At 31.0% G+C, this 18,124-nt stretch overlaps 2 protein-coding genes across 6 annotated transcripts; both read left to right on the top strand.

Annotated features, from left to right (window-relative positions):
- Window positions 1-5,120: 5,120 nt before the first annotated feature.
- LOC124826914 (Putative methyltransferase family protein) lies at window positions 5,121-9,618 on the top strand. Of its 4 annotated transcripts, none has more exons than XM_088108481.1 (8): window positions 5,121-5,307; window positions 5,411-5,478; window positions 6,747-6,848; window positions 7,754-7,827; window positions 7,914-7,974; window positions 8,050-8,151; window positions 8,596-8,713; window positions 9,334-9,618. In XM_088108481.1, the coding sequence occupies exons 1-8, from the start codon at window positions 5,219-5,221 to the stop codon at window positions 9,452-9,454; spliced, it is 735 nt and encodes a 244-aa protein (XP_087964607.1). In that variant the 5' UTR covers window positions 5,121-5,218; the 3' UTR covers window positions 9,455-9,618. The 4 variants fall into 4 exon arrangements, with proteins under 4 accessions (XP_087964607.1, XP_047155831.2, XP_047155832.2 ...); XM_047299875.2 differs by having other exon boundaries at window positions 5,122-5,307; window positions 6,729-6,848; XM_047299876.2 differs by having other exon boundaries at window positions 5,122-5,307; window positions 6,729-6,848; window positions 8,602-8,713.
- A 744-nt stretch (window positions 9,619-10,362) lies between these two features.
- LOC124826916 (MutS2) lies at window positions 10,363-17,135 on the top strand. Of its 2 annotated transcripts, XM_047299879.2 has the most exons (6): window positions 10,365-10,848; window positions 11,966-12,077; window positions 13,053-13,105; window positions 13,356-13,487; window positions 16,296-16,368; window positions 16,961-17,135. In XM_047299879.2, the coding sequence occupies exons 1-6, from the start codon at window positions 10,450-10,452 to the stop codon at window positions 17,056-17,058; spliced, it is 867 nt and encodes a 288-aa protein (XP_047155835.1). In that variant the 5' UTR covers window positions 10,365-10,449; the 3' UTR covers window positions 17,059-17,135. The 2 variants fall into 2 exon arrangements, with proteins under 2 accessions (XP_087964391.1, XP_047155835.1); XM_088108265.1 differs by lacking the exon at window positions 16,296-16,368 and having other exon boundaries at window positions 10,363-10,848.
- Window positions 17,136-18,124: the final 989 nt, after the last annotated feature.

Here is an 18,124-nt window from a genome sequence, read left to right on the forward strand (position 1 = left end):
TAAAGATTCCCAAATTATTAAAAGTTTTATTTCTTAACTGTTACTCAATTGATTTTTTTAGATTATTGAGTTGTATTTCTTTAATTGTTATTTAATTGATTTTATTCATTGAAATTATATATATATATATATATATATATATATATATATATATATGGGGTTTGCTAACGCGCGTACGCCTGTTTTTCAGTTGGTACATTTTAGCAATGTGTACCGGATTTTAGTAGACAAAAATATCCTTATATACCATGGATTCTAAGTTTTAAGGTTAAGGGTATTTTAATAATTTTCATTCTCAAAACTTAAAAAAGAAAAAAAGAAACCCCCCTAAATGATTTTATGAGTTTTGATCTTATAATTTTTGTCCTATCTAATTTTATCCAATTTTCAAACATAAAGGAATTGGTAATTGACCTCGAAAAGATCAGAAATATTTGTTGTTAAACAATTTCTTACAAAAAATGATTTTATAATGAGTTTTTATTTTATAATTTTTGTCTTATGTAATTTTTTCTAATTTTCACCAGCATAATGACATCAGAAGAATTGGTAATTGGCCTGGAAAAAATCAGAAACACTCGTTGTTAAACAATTTCTTACAAAAAATGACTTTATAATGAGTTTCATTTTATAATTTTTGTCGTATATAATTTTATCTAATTTTCACAAGCATAATGACATCCGAAGGAATTGGTAATTGGCCTGGAGGGTTTTTTTTAGAGATGATGATTCAATATATGCAGATGATGAAATTAGAGAAATTAGTGAAGATGGTGAAATTGAAGAGATCTTGAATGAACATTTGCCTGAAGGTGAATATGTCAATGACTCAACTCTTTACAAAGGCAAATTGTTTAAAGACAAGTGCTTCTGATTTTTTCAATTGGGGCTACAGTAGGGATGACAGAGAAAATGTTGGAGTGAGAGAGATGAAAGAGAAAGGGTTGAGAGGAATGAGAGAGGTGAGTAAGGGTTTGGGGGTTTCTTTTTTTTTTAAAAAATTTTGAGAATGAAAATTATTAAAATACCCTTAACCTTAAAACTTAGAATCCATGGTATATAAGGATATTTTTGTCTACTAAAATCCGGTACACATTGCTAAAATGTACCAACTGAAAAACAGGCGTACGCGCGTTAGCAAACCCATATATATATATATATATATTAATAGTTAGATAAAGGGTTAAATATCTTTGGTCTTTTAACTTTAAAAAGAATTACTTTTTTTTTAAATTTTGAATTAATTTAATTTGTAAGTGAATTTAATTTTTTAACTAAATTTTGTTAAATTTATTTAAAATTTGAAACATGTTTATTAATTAAAAGAACGTGTCAAACAGTATACACATCTCAAAATAGATTTTAAATAAACTTAACAATTGGTTAAATAAATTAAATTTATACTGTTTCAGAGATAGAAGGCTAAATTAATCTAAAATTTAGAAGAATAATTAATTATAATTTTCTCCAAGTTAATAAACTTAAAAAGCATATTTAACTCATAGATTATATATATATATATGGGAAATACGTATATATTTTGTTATAGTATGTGTGGTTATATTTTAGGCTGTATTTTGTATATATTTTATTATCATATTAAACATGTTTAAATATTTGAGATATTTTGAACTAAGGATAAATTTATTTCATTATCGTCTTGAGAAAGTATTTATTATCAATATTTACTCTAATTATTTGAATTTATAATTATTTAATGATAAAATAAACATATTTATTTTATAAGAGTTTTTAGTTATGTCTAAGATATGACACTGTTGTTTTAATATTCTTAATATATTTATCTAAAATCATGTAAATCATTTAATCAGAATAATTTATATAGAGTCAGACCTTAAATTTTGTGTATACCAATAAAAATATATTTAAGATTATCCAAAAAGAAATATGTCATACATCTTATATTTATATAGTACCTTTTATGGATCAATTCATTCTTAAAATATGTATAAAAGCACGTAAAACAATACAACTAATATCATACAAGTACACAAATAATTTGAGGAAATATCTCTTCCTTGAACGACCTTTTTAATATCGATCATCTCGTTTGAATGGTACGTTCACACTTAAGCAAAATTGAACTTGAAACAACATCCTTCAGGTCTTTCTTGCTTTAGCGACCATCTAATCTTTTGAGCATCATGGTCAATGTTTAAGTGACAAGATATTTAGTGGGAATAATCGAACAAATTTCAAAAGATTCTTTTAACACCTTAGGACACTTTGTCTAATCAACATTTGAATATCGAGATCACACATTCCTCACTAACACACATTTAAGACATATGTACTCTACATTTGCAATGCTTAAATGTTCAACACAATGAACCATAATTCATGTCACTTCAATATCTTTTTTTCAATACTATATGCTTCTAAAAGAGGAAAATTTGTCTAAATATTTCTTTAACTCAAGTTACAAGCCCATACTTGAGTCACGTGTTACACCAAATGTTCTTATAGAATCAAATGTGTATCTTGTAAAGACTCCAAAGACACTCTAACACTTCAAATCTTCAATTGTGAAGATACTTGTCTACCTTCTGAGTATTCGCCCTCATCGAGTTATGCAAATATTGTACCTGCAAAAGACATTTTCACTCTAACAATCAATAAATGTGATAATTAATAAACGTCTTTTACATGCTTCATAAAATGTGTTATTTATAATACTATTTATGGATCATTAAAGCCTAAGCCCACTTATCCAAATACTTGTTAGTTTTTTTTTTTAAATTATCATGGTTAACTATAATGTCATGCAAACCAAATAAAGATAAATCAAATACATTGGGAGATACTTAATCATATACCATACAAAGTCTAAATTAAACAACTCAGCAATATCCAAAATTAAAAGTTCACATTTCATAATTTACAAATTATATGAATATTTCGTGAGTTTAAATACTCACCTTTATTTATATAACCATTTAATTATATTATTCATTTTTATGAACTAAGAATGGAAAATAACATATTGGTAAAAAAGACCGTCACCATGTAAAATTAATTAAAAATAAACTAATAAGTAATTATGAATGATTAAGTTCGCATAACATTTATTTCAAAAAAACCTCCCTAAGTACTATTACTAACTACAAAGAAAAAGAATATTACACATGAAACTATTCAAAATACATAATTAGCATATTATATTTTACACTTTAAAAAACCATTCTTAGAAAAAATATATTTGAACTCTGAAAATATTAGCAGGTGTATTTTGGTTGGTGGTAGGATTCAAACGAGGAGGCTGATGACTCTTCCACATGAAAATTTGACATTTAAATTCAAAGTACTATACTTGGCCTTTATCAATTTAAATAATAAATAAATAGCACATTCATCTGAACTAATGGAATTCATTTTTTTATAATTATTATTTTTTATTTTACTCTAACTTACAATATTTTTTGTTATTTTATTTTGATAAAAATCTTGATAACACGTAAAGACAAAAGCAAAGCACATAATATGGAGAATGCTTAGTGATACACGTATACATTCATCTTTTGGAATCAACTCATATTCTAGTTTATTCGTGTAAATAATATATGCTAAAATATTGACCTTAAAAACATATATTAAACTATTTTAATAAGAATAATTATGTTTTGCTTAGATAGTCTTATAAAATAATTCTATTTGAAACTTGAAACATAAATTTGCCTTTTCCAAAAGAAATTAATGATTTAATGTTGTATTGTATATGAGAATTGGAATCTCTAGTTCAATGGTTTCATCTGTGTCATTACAAACATTTTATTTTAGTTTCTAAATAGTTAAAGATAACCTATGTAGTTAAACATTTTTAGCTTTTATATATAAAATTTTTAATTTATATATAAATACTGTCGTTACATTTCTTTTTATTAGTACTATATATATATAATCTAGAGTTTAATAATCTTGTTAACTTTGTTGAATTCTTTCTTCAACTCTTTAATTTTGGTCAAGGTTCTTTCGAAAGCATCCTTGATGGCTTAAACTTTTTTTCTCCCTTTCTTTTGACTTGTCTTTGCATCTAATTGTAAAGAAAAACGACTTGTAGAATCTAATCTTAAAATATTTAGAAATAAATTATGTAGTATGAAGAATATTTTTATTTCTAAATTTTACTTTAATTGGAAAAAAGTACATATATTTAATGATTGTAAATACAATGTAAACTTTTTAATGTAAATACAAACTTCACAATATCTTGAAAAGTGATTAATTTTGAGAATGTTATCTAACAAACTTAAAATTTGAATATTATAAACACACGTAAGATTATTAATTTAAATTTTTTATTTGAACGTTAATACTTATTTGTTGTTGATTATTATTTTATTTCTTATTTATTTTAATAAATAAACATTATTTATAAATAGATTTTTATGCTTACCTCTCATAAACGATGTGGTACCATCTAAAATATATTTCAAACATAAAAAGGATTAGAAATTTAATTTCGTTAGAAACTCAAACTAAAAATACTAAAATTTCAAGAAAAATAGGTTTTTTTATTGAAAAAATACATTTTAATTCTCAACGTCAAATACTCGGTAATTTAAAATCAAGGAGAATAATTAGTGTGGAAACATTGAAAAAAATAAAGAAAAAAAATAGTTATCATTTAAATGTCTTGTAAGATTTTCAAATTTTGTAATATTGCATAAATTTTAACTAGTTATTTTTAAAAAGTTTATTTAAAAAATATAATTGTACTATTCATGTTGTTTTATATTTAAAAAGGTGTTGTAGTCTAGAATGGAGGCAATTCATTAAACTTAGTGAATGTTTGATGATCTCAACAACGAATAGCTTTTGAAATTTTAATAACTATATTATTAGGGTTTTACAAACTTTCTATTCCGAATTATAATCTTATTATTTATATTTGAAACTTGTAATCCATTTACTTAAATAATGAATAACGAATAGTCTTTGTTAAGAAAGAAAAAAGAAAAAAAAATGTCATTTTATTTTTTTACTCGCAAACCAACCTTGTTAAAATGGAAGAGTAATTTTAATTTAATTTTTGGAGCTATTTTGACATTAAGTAGAAACGACATCGTTTGGACGTAAATAAAAGACAACCCAGCTTGATTCATTTTTTTTCCCTCTTCCTTGCAATTAGGAGGCAGAGAAACAGTAACACTGCGGCAACTGAAGAGAACGCCGTCGTTTGAAGCTCCGAACACTGAATATGGAAGAAAGAGGAAATAAGCTCAAACACGAAGAAGAAGAAGAAGAAGAAATCGTTTGCTTAGACGCATCTTTCTTCGTCGATGACAAGTAATTCCTTACCTTTTCTCTTTTTCTCTCTACCTCGTTCTCAAATTAACGATTCTGATGATTTTTTTTTCCTTTTTTATATTTATTTATTTTGAATTTGAAGTTACCAGCTGACAAAATTCACTTTCGGTTCGCAAGATATTCAGCTATTCTGTCTGCATTCTGCTTCTAGTGAGTAATTTTGTTAAAGTTTAATTTAACTTTTAAAATTTTAAAAAGACACGTGCTTGATTATGTGTTGTGCAACTATTTTTGTGACAATTTGATTAAAAGGTTGTATTTTTTATTCTTAAATTTGGTTAGTGTGTGTTTCTGAATCTTAATGATCATTTATAAGAGGGTTAATAAGTAAAAAATGGTTATGTGAAGTATAAAGGAAAAGTAAAGAAGAAAACCAAAACTAGGTGTTGAAAAATGTTTTTTTGAGAGAAACTTTTGTATTTGTTATAGAATACAGATTTTGTATTATTTATAATGTTAATTATCGCATTCACAGTCAATTAATGAGTAATCAGGAACTAATTTGTAGCTTAGGTGTGCCTAACTAATAGCTAACAATTAGGAACCTTTGCTGTTATAATTGAGCTGACAATGCATACTCACAAATAGGGAAATATATGCATGATGTTGGTTGTGAGACCCGCATCATTTAGTGAGTCTCAAATGAATTCGGTATTTCATTCCACAACAGATACTGTGTTACCAGCATTTCTTTTCTTAGATATGTATACTCCAACACCTATATTTCAATTATTCACATATTCACTTTATGGGCATGTACTTTGTTCGGTTGGTATACTGTCTTGTGTGCGTGTGTTTTTTAAATTTATTGACTTTGGTAACTTGGGATTTCTAGTAGTAGGCAAGGCTATATGTTTGCTACATTGATTCCTCACGTAGGAACTTTAATGTTCTTTGAGTTTGATATATGACTATATGGCTTCTTGCGAAGTTTAAGTATTTGGTAAGCTCAATCAAATATTTTTTTTCCACCTAGTTCTTCACTGAAGATATTATTCACTTGACAGCCTTAGGCTATGAATGAACACTGATTCTCTATCTAGTCTTTCAATTCAACGGAAGACAATAAATTGGTACATGTTTTTCATCTGATAGAAAAGTTCTTATGAACTGAAATTATACTAACAAACATAATAAACCTTAAATTAAATTGTGTTTGAAAATATATGTAGCCAAGTGACCCCTTACGTTTCCATGCTTATTTTTGAAAGGGGTCAAATTGGGTTTATTTACGCAGGAATTGGAGTTGAACATGATGTAACAATGCGTAATTGGGACTTAGAAACTTTTGTATACAATAAACTAGAGTGAACACACCGTGTCCCTTATGGTTGGTTCCTTTTTTGCTTCCTGTATGTTATATTAGCTTTGGTCAGACTACTAATTATCTTTTGAATCAGCTGATTTTGATTTGACAGGGCAGTTGGTTTGGCCTGGAGCCATGTTGTTGAATGATTATCTTTCAAAAAATGTTAAGATGCTTCAGGGTTGCACGGTTATTGAGTTAGGTTCTGGTGTTGGTATGTATGTATTCGTCTTTATAAGTAAATATCATTTATTGTATTTAGATTCTTTGATGTTTGAAGGAGATACAACGTGTCTGTAATATATTATTAGTTTTGCAAATCAGCAGTGCATCCTTAATCACTCGTTGCTCATGATTAACTTGCCTTCTACAAAATGAATTACTGACCTTTGTAGTTACTTTATTATCTTCCAAATCAAAAACAGGGTACCTAAACCCTATCACTGTAGTCAGAATCACATGATGAGTTGTTGGACTGGACAATACCACTACTCTGGTCATGTTGCTCTTTTTTAACATCCAAATTCTGAAGGCCTTAAAGGCATACAAACCTTTTCTGTCATGCATGGGACCACTGTTCTATGACATCGGGTTCTTTCTAGGTTTGCTTGATCTCCAATCCATGGGAGCTTCCGTTATGGATAACAGCTAGACCTCTAGTGGTGGTTTGCGTTTTCAACTTCTTCTCTCCTCCAATCTGCTTCTGCTTACCGTTCAGAGGCTTGCTAGTGTATAGTTGCTGCTTCATCCAGTGTGTATACTTTGGTCATCAGTTATGGACTTTGTTCTTTCTATGAGCTGATTGTACTCATGTCTCTTGTGAAAATGTCACCTTTTAGTTTTGTGTGTGGTTGTATTTTACTTAATGAGCAATAACTTCTAACTTGTTTTCTGACATGATTTTTCAGTCGGAGTTTTATCACTTAATTCAATTTTAGTTGTAATACTAAGGTGTTTCGGTATACATACATAAAGACATTCAAGGATCCTTTAATTTGAGTACAATTTCATGTTTTATGTGTTTCTACCCCCTCCTGATCCTAAGTAGGATCTGAATCTTGATTGTTTGATAATAATGTAAAACCTTGATGCTATGAATGGTTATTCTTTGAATCTCAGGTATTACTGGAATACTTTGCAGCAGATTCTGCCGTAAAGTTGTGATGACTGATCATAATGAAGAAGTGCTTAAGGTAGGCTTGCGAGAATCTGTTGGTATGACGCATGGTACACATCCCTTGTTATCTGTTATATAGTTTAATATTCTATCTCCTATCAGATCTTGAAGAAAAACATAGAGCTGCATTCATGTCCCGAGAATGTTAGCTCTATTTCTCACGGTGAGTAAAAATCCTTCTAAAGAAAGAATGGAAGGTACATGTTTAATTCACGGAATTACATCAATGTACATGCAGAACTAGTGGCAGAGAAACTAGAATGGGGGAACACTGGTCAGATAAATGAAATATTACGAAAACATCCTGGAGGTTTTGATTTCATACTTGGAGCTGATATATATATCCTTTATGTATTTATACCACTGTTATCATACTTAAGAACTATGCATCTCTGTAGTTTCTTTTTAAAATCAGCTAAGTTCTTGTTTCTACATAGGTGACTTTTATGATAAAATCAAATATATGTTTAGTTTTATGATCATATATAATTAATTTTATGATAAAATCAATTATATATTTCACAAAATCTAAAATTAGTTATAACCACTGATTTTATTATCAATGGTTACTAAGCACTTTATCTTCTCAAGTGTGTTCCCCTCACTTTAAAAGAGCAAAATCCGATTTCAGGTATTCACTGAAACGAATTAGAAGATAAAATAACAAACATTGCAGAATATTGTAATGCTTGAATTGAAATTGAAATATGTTCATTTTATCAAGGTTTTTTGTAAAAGTATTTCAATTCCTAAAATTTGACTTTAGAAACCTTGACAATGCAACTCATACGCTTTCAGCAGTCAAGCATACCTATGCTTTTTGATAGTGTTAGACAGCTACTGCGGGCCAGCGAGGGCAGAAAGTGCAAATTCATTCTAGCCTATGTATCAAGAGCTAAGACGTATGTAACCTTGCTTTTGTTCTTCTGCTTTTGTGTTTATCTGTGTCTAAAATGTACAATAGGGAATATGTATTAAAGGAGTGTCCAGTAAATATTCTTTGCTACTTTTTTGTTTGCTTGTGAACATACTCATCTCTAAGGTTGACTTTGTTCAGTTTTACCTTTAGGATTTCATGTGTAGTAACATATAGCTTTTCGAGTAGATAGTACGGGTGTGTTTTGATAACTCTAAAACAGGTTCGAAACTGATTTATGTGGTAACGAAAATTTCAAAATCAGTGCAAGTTTGTGTTGTTTCTAAATTATTCTTAGTCTGTCTAAAATTTATTTTTCAGCTACTTTCAATGCACGTACTGTTTTGTAATTTTCTGTGACTTGGTGTTATCAAATAAGAATGGGTTCGTTTCAAAGTTTGGCTGGTTAAAATTGGTCTTCTTTCGAAGTAACCCTTGTGATATCAAAATTGAATGCAGCTTCCTCTGCCTCGAACAAATTATTTACCTCAAGCACTGCATTATCTGATTTTTAGAGTGTCATAGCTTATCTAGTCTGCACAGCTATTCATTTGGTTGGTCAAAAGTATTATTACTGCTCTCACTTCTTAAATTCCCTCCTTGCAGCATGGATTCGATGATTATCATTGAAGCTTCCAAGCTTCGGATGAAGATGAAAGAAGTAACTGGAACTCGATGCATTGTTGGGAATCTTGAAGGAGTCGTCTTTGAAGTTACTCTTGAATAAAGCATTAAATATGTTGATTTTTGTTTTTAGAAGTAGACATTACATGTGACAAAGAAAGTTTATTTGGGGTGAGCAATGCGTGGTGTTTCTATTGCCATTCATCTTTTAATTTCACGTTTCAAAAATCTTTTTTTTTCTTTATTTTTTAATTAGACATTTCTACATTTGGTTGTGTTACATCATTAAATTATTACAGTTCGCCTAAAATTTAATTTCAATTTAAGGGTAAGAAGAAGTCAATTGTTTTAAATTTTAGAAATCCAATTAAGAAAAAAGAAAGAAAGAAACTATGAGAATAATTAAATCATGAATTTTTTATTTAAAAATAAATACGAGGTAACAAAATCTATTTTCACCCTCTCTTATTATATACGCTAGGATGAACATAGATTTTATTATCTCATTTTCATTAAACTAGGTCATCATTCAGTTATTTATTTGATAATTTTTTTTCTTTCGTAATTTTTTTTCAATTTCATTGAATAAGAGATTATTTAAAAGTAATTTAATATAACTCAAAACGAATAATTAAAAAAAATACAAAATTGAATTATATATTTATTACAGTATTTTTCTACATTTTAAATTTTCATTTGAGCAAATATTAGAATAAATATCACCGCATACATTTTTACTCAAATTTTATGATTAAAACGGTTTAATACATATTTTAATTATATTCAGTAGTTATAAATTATTTTTATAATAATGTTTCACCTAACATAGAAGATGAAGTTAAAAAGTAATATTTTTATTTCATAAAAGAGAAAACTTTACAAATAAATATTTAAACCTGCCTTCTTTTCAATTTTATTTTTTGTAGCTTTGAGTTTTTTACTTCTCATTCTTTTTTTTACCATAAAAAATAGGTAGAAAAAGAAACTCTTGCTCAGAAAAAAAAAGGGAAAGAAAATATTAATTTGATTTTGTTTTGGATCCTTTTCTTCCCTCTCTTACATCTCTCAACCATTCTTTCTGTGTATCTATGTTCTTTCATGGAATCCCTACAATTCACACGGCATTTTCACCATTCTCAATTCCATTTTATGAACAAACAATCTCCCAAACTCAATTCCAAAATTTCCTTCAGGACCTTTTGTGTTTCTTCTTCTCATTCTGCTTCTTCTTCCACTCTCACCAAAACCCAGAATCTGAGTGATTCTGCAACCGTAGTTCCTGAAAAAAAGCGCAGGGCTAAGGCTTCTAATACCCAATTCAAAGAGAATTGGTTGGCTTCACTCTCTTACCCTTTTCCAGAAAAGACCCATCTTTTGAATTGTGAGCATGACCCGACCCAACAAAATGACGGGTTCAAATGGGTCCTTGGAATTGACCCAGATGTCTCTGGTGCAGTTGCACTGTTGAAAACGAACGGTTCCGTTTGTTCAGCTCAGGTATCGTGTTTATTTTCGTCTTTGTTGGTTAAAGTTCTTTCCTTTTTCTTGCATTGATATCGTTACTCAAGATTTTAAGTTGCTGTCATGGTAGCCATTTTGTTGCGATTCTTCATATACCTTTATGCTGTGGTTCCAATGGCAGTAGATGAGTGTTTTTTTAAATCTTATCAGGGTAAATAAGAATGAAACTTTGAAGTGCTACACGTGTGCCACTTGGGTTTTTTCCTGAAGATTTGTCGTGGTTAGGTGTGGTGGAGTAAAAGCAGTGTTAATAGGGTATCAATAAGATCTCTAACACCTATATGCTGTGTACATGTTGTGCTGGTAGATATTGTTGCAAATTGACTGGTTAAGATTGTGCTTTGTGTTTTTGGTGTTTGTAACGTGTGGCTAGTTATGCTATTTACTTGTTTAATTGGAAGTTCCGTTGAGGAAGAAGGTATACATCTGAAGTGTATAGTTGAGTTCTACCGGGGATAGTTTACTAGATATAATGCAAAAGGATCCCAGATGCTTAAGGTAGTATGAAGAATGGGATTATGGCTTTGTGCTTAAGTTTTGAGGCTTGGACAGTTTTAAGCAAGCACACTCACGCATATCTGGTAGTAAGAAGAATTGGGAATGATACATAGGTATATATATGAAGAAGGGACGATGCTGATAGTAGTAGAACTGTTGTTTGGTATTAAAATTGAGAGGTTGTATTAAGGTAGTAGTACAGTGCATAAAAAAAACTTGTATCCTTAGTAGGAGTCAAAATGAGTGATCCTTTGCTATCATCATAATGTAAAAGAAACTGTCAGGAAAATATGGGCTACACATCCCTTAGATAAAGAATCTTATGAATTAAGTTTTGTGGGGAGTAATTGATAAATTACAATATGGCTGATGACTAATGGTTTGTACGGTATTACACTCAAGTTTCTGCATAACAAAGAGGCAACGGAATCTGGATGAGGATTGATCTCAACAATAAATTATATTACTTTGTATTTTTGTGAACTGTTTTGGCATTAGATCCTCTAAGCCTCCTGATTCATATGTAGAAAACAGCTACTAGATTATGTTTTTGAACGTTGTCTCTGTATTCATATCATTATTCTGACATATGCAGGTATTTGACTCTCCTCATGTGAAAATACTTATTGGCCAGAAAAATAGGACCCGCAGGCGCTTAGATGCCAAGTCTGCTGTCCAGTTGGTTCGTAGTTTTGATGCTCCAATTGGTATATTGTATTTTTTCTTTTTTCTTTTTATCTCAATGTCTCCACATATGCAGACCTTTTTCTAAACTTCCTTTTTTGGGTTAAGTGCTTTTAGTAACTATTATGGTAGAAAACGAATCATTATATAATTTGGTTCAATTATATGTTCTGTCATTTTGTAACAGTTGTTAGTCTTCATGCTAAAGTCTTGACTTATTTTTTTCTATTTTCTTGTTTTTTTTGGACTATTGTAATATGCTGATACTTATATTATGCTCTTGTAAGAAAGCAAGGTTACTTTGTTTATATATTGAAAAAAAAGGATCAATACAACAAATAAAATAGATTTGATATCATCTAATAGCATATATGATACGGGAATAAATAAAAACGTTTCTAATGACACATATAATCTAGATATTCTTGATTATATAGGATTATAACTGTTATTGTGGTCATACAGATTTATATTTTAGGAAGGATCTAAGCAAAGTGTGCTGTATCATAGGAAATCTCATTGATTTCTATTAGATTTAGGACCTTAGCTCTTTTTCTTTTTCCTTGTATCTGTTTATACCTGTATCACTCTGTATTTGCATCAAGTTAATAATAATCCCAGAATATTTTTCCTTTATGCTTTTCGCTGGTTTCAAGTAGAAAAGTCACTAATGGTAAAAGTCACAAGTTTATTATTTACATCTGAAAAGTTAAACTGATATTTTTCATGGGGATTTTCTGAAAATATTATTGGACCTTTGGATAAAGTAAAAAATTGATGTTATGTATCATATTTCTCAATCTGATGGTTTGTTAGTTATTCTGAGATAATGATGCTTACTCATTGCTTTTCATCCCTGGCAATGCAATTTATTATTCAGTACTAATTCTCAAGTTTGCTACAGTAAGTTTTGAATTATTTTGCACTTTTCATATTTCTTTTGAAGGTTGACACTGTTTATGGTTCGCTATTTGCAAATTGACTCTTGATTTCATCAGGAACCACTGCGTATATAGAGCAGTCGCTCCCTTTTCCACAAGATGGGAAACAGGTTGGCATGTTTGCTTTAAGTAGAACATGTTTTGTAGTTTTCTGAAGAGTTCAATATGTTCGTGTTAAAAGATCTTTACTTTCGACATTGTTAATGTTCTTTTAGGATATCATGCAATTATTTAATTATATGTTACAAACGTGTAGTGTCAAAACTGTCTTTTAGTTTTGTTGTATTAATATTTTGAAAAGTGTTTTTAATTCTTTTAACTTAAACTAATATTATATTCCCCCCATCTTTTGCATTCAAGGGCTGGTGGAGTGGAGGATTTGGATATGGGCTATGGATTGGCATCTTAGTTGCCTCAGGGTTTTCTGTTATTCCAGTGCCATCTTTCACTTGGAAAGCGAAATTTGAACTCTCTGGAAGCATGACTTCTAAGGTTGGTTTGGTCCTAACTGTACAGATTAAAGTGTATTTTTCCAATTATGTGCAATTTTGTTTTCAGTTTCAAAGTTTATTATTTCCAAAAATATGATGTTAGTTTTTAACCAAAGAAAGAAAAAAGAATGTTAGCTGAGTTTAAGTGAGTACTTAATGATTTGCACATCATATTTCTTATCATGTGGGTTTAGGACAGGGTTACCCAGTCTTTAAAAGGACTATATTGCTCATCTATCTGATCAATGTGGGATATCCAACACTTCTTTAACACTCCTTTTTCTTGTAGCCAACCCCTGTTGTTTGCAGCCTTTTACATCCACTGTCAGATCTCATCGTAACCACCAATTCATGGTCTGATTTGACTTACCGTGCTCCTATGCCACATCCCTGCAAGTTTCACCTTTTATGTCATCACAGTCTTCACAAGCCTACACATATTATTTCACTATGGTTGCCCTTGTCAGCAGTGTCCGAGCTTCATGCACTGTCCTTCTCAAGTGTCTGTCTCCAGTCCCATTGAATTTGCCAGCCTCCCCTGGTGTCCACTTTCAATTTGTGAGTTTCTTGTTTGATTCATCTTTTGGGTAGCTCTTACCATTGTTCTTCTCACAAGTGTTGCCTTCTTGTTGTAACCTATTTTGTGCTGCTGGTTTTGTTTGTTTGTTTGGGGGCATATGCTTCTGTTTGGTTCTTAAGGGAGTCTTTTTTTTTTGAAATGTGCATGAGGTTCTGTTAGGGAACTAATTGTATATAAGAGGAGAAGAAACGCCACATAGCCTAACTGCCAAGGCAGTTAGGAAAAGGGGGGTTGGGTTCTGTTAGTAGTCTGTATAAAAGGGGGAAATGAGTTGTATATACTTTAGTTTTGGAGTCTTATTCGTTGACAGGAACTCTTTGGTCCTGTAGGGGGAGGTTAAGCTCTCTGTATCCAATTGTATCCTGTATTCTTGATTGTTTGGTAATACAAAGAGGTTATACAGTTTTGAGTTGTGTGTTCGGCGTGTGTAAAACTGTGTTTTCTATATGTTCTTGATTAAAGAACCTATCATTTGGTCCGACTTGCCGGATCAAGGAGGAGAAGAATCAGTGATGGGTAGCGAGACGGAGGGGAGATTAGACAACTTGGAGATCACGGTGGAGGGAATTAAAGAGGAGACCGCCGCGATCAAACGTGATTTACAGTAATTGATCAGGTTGATGAGTGGAGGTCCGAACCATCAAGGGGGTGGTCCCGAGGGAAGTAGCAGTTCAGTGAATGAAAACCGCGAAAGGGGAGATATTGGGGAATACCGCACAATTGGAGGAAGAGGGTGGAATTGCCATCGTTTGAAGGCGTGGACCCGCATAGCTGGATTAACCGAGCCGAAACGTTCTTCGACATCCAGAAGGTGGCTGAGGAGGATAAAGTCGAACTCGCCTACATTAGCATGGAAGGGAGCGCGAGTTATTGGTTCAAGTATTGGAGGGAGAAAACCAAGAACCGTACTTGATTGGGTTTGAAGGCTGGGTTGATTAATCGCTTTAGCGGTGGGTTCAAGGGAACGGTCTACGAACAGATGGCCACGTTGAGGCAAGATGGGACGCTGGAGGAGTTTGTGAGGAGTTTCGAGATATTACTGGGTTAGACCCAGGGCCTGTCGGAGGAGTTGATTCTGGGATTCTTCCTAGCGGGGTTGCGAGAAGAAATTAAGGGGCAAGTCAGAATTCAAGATCCCCAAGACTTGATGGTAGCGATTAGGGTTGCGAGAGACGTTGAAGACGCGATAAACCGGGCATGCGGAGGAGTATGGAACGGGACGCATAGCCGCCTATCAACAAGACTCAATAATCAAAAGCATACCTTTAACCCTAGACTCTCCCTTTATTTATATTAATTATTTCCTAAATAAAATATTTCCCTAGAATAAAATATTTCCCTAGAATAAAATCTTTCCCTAGAATAAAATATGAATATTGTTCTAAATAAAATATTTCCGTAGAATAAAATATAAATATTGTTCTAAATAAAATATTTCCTTAAGATATATTCTTATTTACTATAATTATTTCTAAACATTTCCCGCCTATCCTAACTGTTGTCCCCACCGCACCCTACTGTTCGGCTCCACCTCTTCACCGCCTTCCACTGTTCGGCCTAACCTTCCCATGCATTCCACCGTTCGGCTTGATTCCCCCTGCCTCCTATCGTTCGGCTCCCGCTCTTCACCACCTTCCACCGTTCGGCTAGACCTCTCCACGCCTTCCACCGTTCGGCTAGACCTCTCCACGCCTTCCACCGTTCGGCTAGACCTCTCCACGCCTTCCACCGTTCGGCCTTCACGGTCAATACCGTTCGGCCTCACTTCCCTCCTACCTTCCTTCTCCTTGTCATATACTTTCCAAACCTTATTATTACCCCCTACCTTATACCGTAACACATATTTGAAGTAATTGTACCTAAATCATAGGATTCAATACAAAATTATGATTCAAGAAATAAATTTATGATTCATTATTTGAAACTTGATTCGATAAAAACATTCTAGAATTATGGTTAATATAATCAAGGGTTAGGTCCTTGGTTTTATGAACACATCAAACAATACATCAATACTTTGTAATACATCTCAGTGAATATAAATGCAATTTTTCGTTATCTTTTAAGTATCTTCCTCTCTCTCTACCCAAAACCTAAAATTTTCATCACATGCCATCTCTCAACATTGTCAAAGTAAAGGAAACTTGAGCAAAATGTTGACATCTATCCATTCACTGTATTTTTGAGTCTGATTTGTTAGTAATAGCATTTGAATATTTTATACTGCAGGATGATAGCAGGAGACTGGCATCCACATTATTTCCATCACTGACTTCCATGTTAAGTAGGAAAAAAGATCATGGTATTTGTCTTGACTTGTTTTATATCTACTTAACTATCATGTCGCAACATGATTATCATTAATATCTTAAAAAGGGTTTTTGAAATCATGTTAAAAATTTGCTGCTAAAGTTTTGAAGATCCTACAATTTATCAAAGTGCCTTGTACTATAGATTTATTACACAACTGAAAAAGTCCTTCCAGTGTATTGTTATTGTGGATAATATTGCTCTCGCTTGGATTCCTCTTTCGTTTAGAGAAAAATGTGTTTTTAGTCCCTTCTTTCAAATGTGATCGAGGTTTTTGTACTTCCACTTTGATGATTTTGGTCTCCAAACTTTGAAAAACATGTTATAAAACACGATGAGCTCCTAGATTAAGGAACTAAATCCCTATGGCTTTTAAAGTTTGAGGATGAAGTCCATCGATATGAAAGTTGGACCTTGACTAAATTACCAATGGCTTATCAAGTGTGAAACATCAGTGAGCTATAATTGTAGATTTTCTTCTAAAGGTACACTTTTTGTGAAAATTTGTTGAAGAGATAGTGTTCTTGGTGATTGGTTCCTGCTGCTAAGTATGCTTTGATTTTAACGAACTTCTCATGTTTTAGGAAGGGCAGAGGCTTTACTAATTGCAGCATATGGTCAAGATCAAAGCAAAAGCTTGGAACCATCTTGTTGTGACACTGTTCACAATTTTGAAACATGAAAATTAGCATCTGTAATTTGACTACCATCTGTAATTTTGGCTAAAATAGTATTGTAAACTTTTTGTTTGCTGTCTTATCAATATTTTCTCTTCAAATAAGTGTAGGCAGATAAAGTAAAAAGCTTGGTTGATCTAAAATTCAATTGAGAGAAGAAGACTTAAGGGCATTATGTGAAGAGTTCGATGAATAGAAAATGATATGATATTAAAAAAATAACACAATGATTGTTATTAATCTAATTACCTTATCATTGAACCGTGGATCATTTTAAAAGATGACTTTTACCCTTTTGGATTTAAGGATCGATAGTTATGCATAGTTTGATTTGAGATTTGAATTCAATTTATTAATAATAAAATCAATATCTAAATAGACAAAATTATAATTTTTATGGATAAATGAATAAAAGACAATAATAATTCAAAATCACGTGTATCACATGATATAGTAGGGGTATTTGGGAATTTTGGTTCATTGTTTTATGAAACTTTACTTACTTTTTCGACAGTAGCATGCAATATATATAAATTTTTTTATATATACAAAGTGAAAAATGGGAGACAAATACTTCTGGAATGCTATTAGAAGAGGTCACTATAATCTTGGGGAAAATTTTTCATCTAGTACAAAAATTGAAATATATATATATATATATATATATATATATATATATATATATATATATATATATATATATATGTATGGATTAGGACTGAAATTAAAATAAATAAATATCATATTTAATGATTTATTAATCGAAACCTTTTGATTTAATGTATCTGTGGAAAAATGTTTTATTTTTATACGTTCTGTGTGTTCATTCAGACTCCATCGGAGGTTTAAATTAAAATGTCCTTTTCAATCTAGAAAACGTTAAACCTAAAAGTAATTTTCACTATTCAAGATATACTTATTTATTTATTTTAGCACCTTCAAATTGATCTTCCTCGTATAACTTTTTATTTATTTATAATTTTACGGTAAAACCATGTTTAATTTTACTTCATATTAAATAGTCAATGATCAGAACCTCCGAATTAAAATTACTTTTGAATAACTATATTC

This window comes from Vigna umbellata, chromosome 3 (genome assembly GCF_029865625.1).
Source record: "Vigna umbellata cultivar VRB3 chromosome 3, Vumbellata_1.0, whole genome shotgun sequence".
NCBI classification, from domain to species: domain Eukaryota; kingdom Viridiplantae; phylum Streptophyta; class Magnoliopsida; order Fabales; family Fabaceae; genus Vigna; species Vigna umbellata.

What these genes read in the sequence shown, in the direction of transcription:
- LOC124826914 (XM_047299875.2), top strand. Translation starts at nt 5,219, where the DNA reads ATGGAAGAAAGAGGAAATAAGCTCAAACACGAAGAAGAAGAAGAAGAA. An exon ending in CTGTCTGCATTCTGCTTCTA is followed by an intron (nt 5,479 to 6,728) that starts GTGAGTAATTTT and finishes CTTTTGAATCAG; the next exon opens with CTGATTTTGATTTGACAGGG. An exon ending in TGAGTTAGGTTCTGGTGTTG is followed by an intron (nt 6,849 to 7,753) that starts GTATGTATGTAT and finishes TTTGAATCTCAG; the next exon opens with GTATTACTGGAATACTTTGC.
- LOC124826916 (XM_047299879.2), top strand. Translation starts at nt 10,450, where the DNA reads ATGGAATCCCTACAATTCACACGGCATTTTCACCATTCTCAATTCCAT. An exon ending in TAGTTTTGATGCTCCAATTG is followed by an intron (nt 12,078 to 13,052) that starts GTATATTGTATT and finishes TGATTTCATCAG; the next exon opens with GAACCACTGCGTATATAGAG. An exon ending in AAGTAGGAAAAAAGATCATG is followed by an intron (nt 16,369 to 16,960) that starts GTATTTGTCTTG and finishes CTCATGTTTTAG; the next exon opens with GAAGGGCAGAGGCTTTACTA.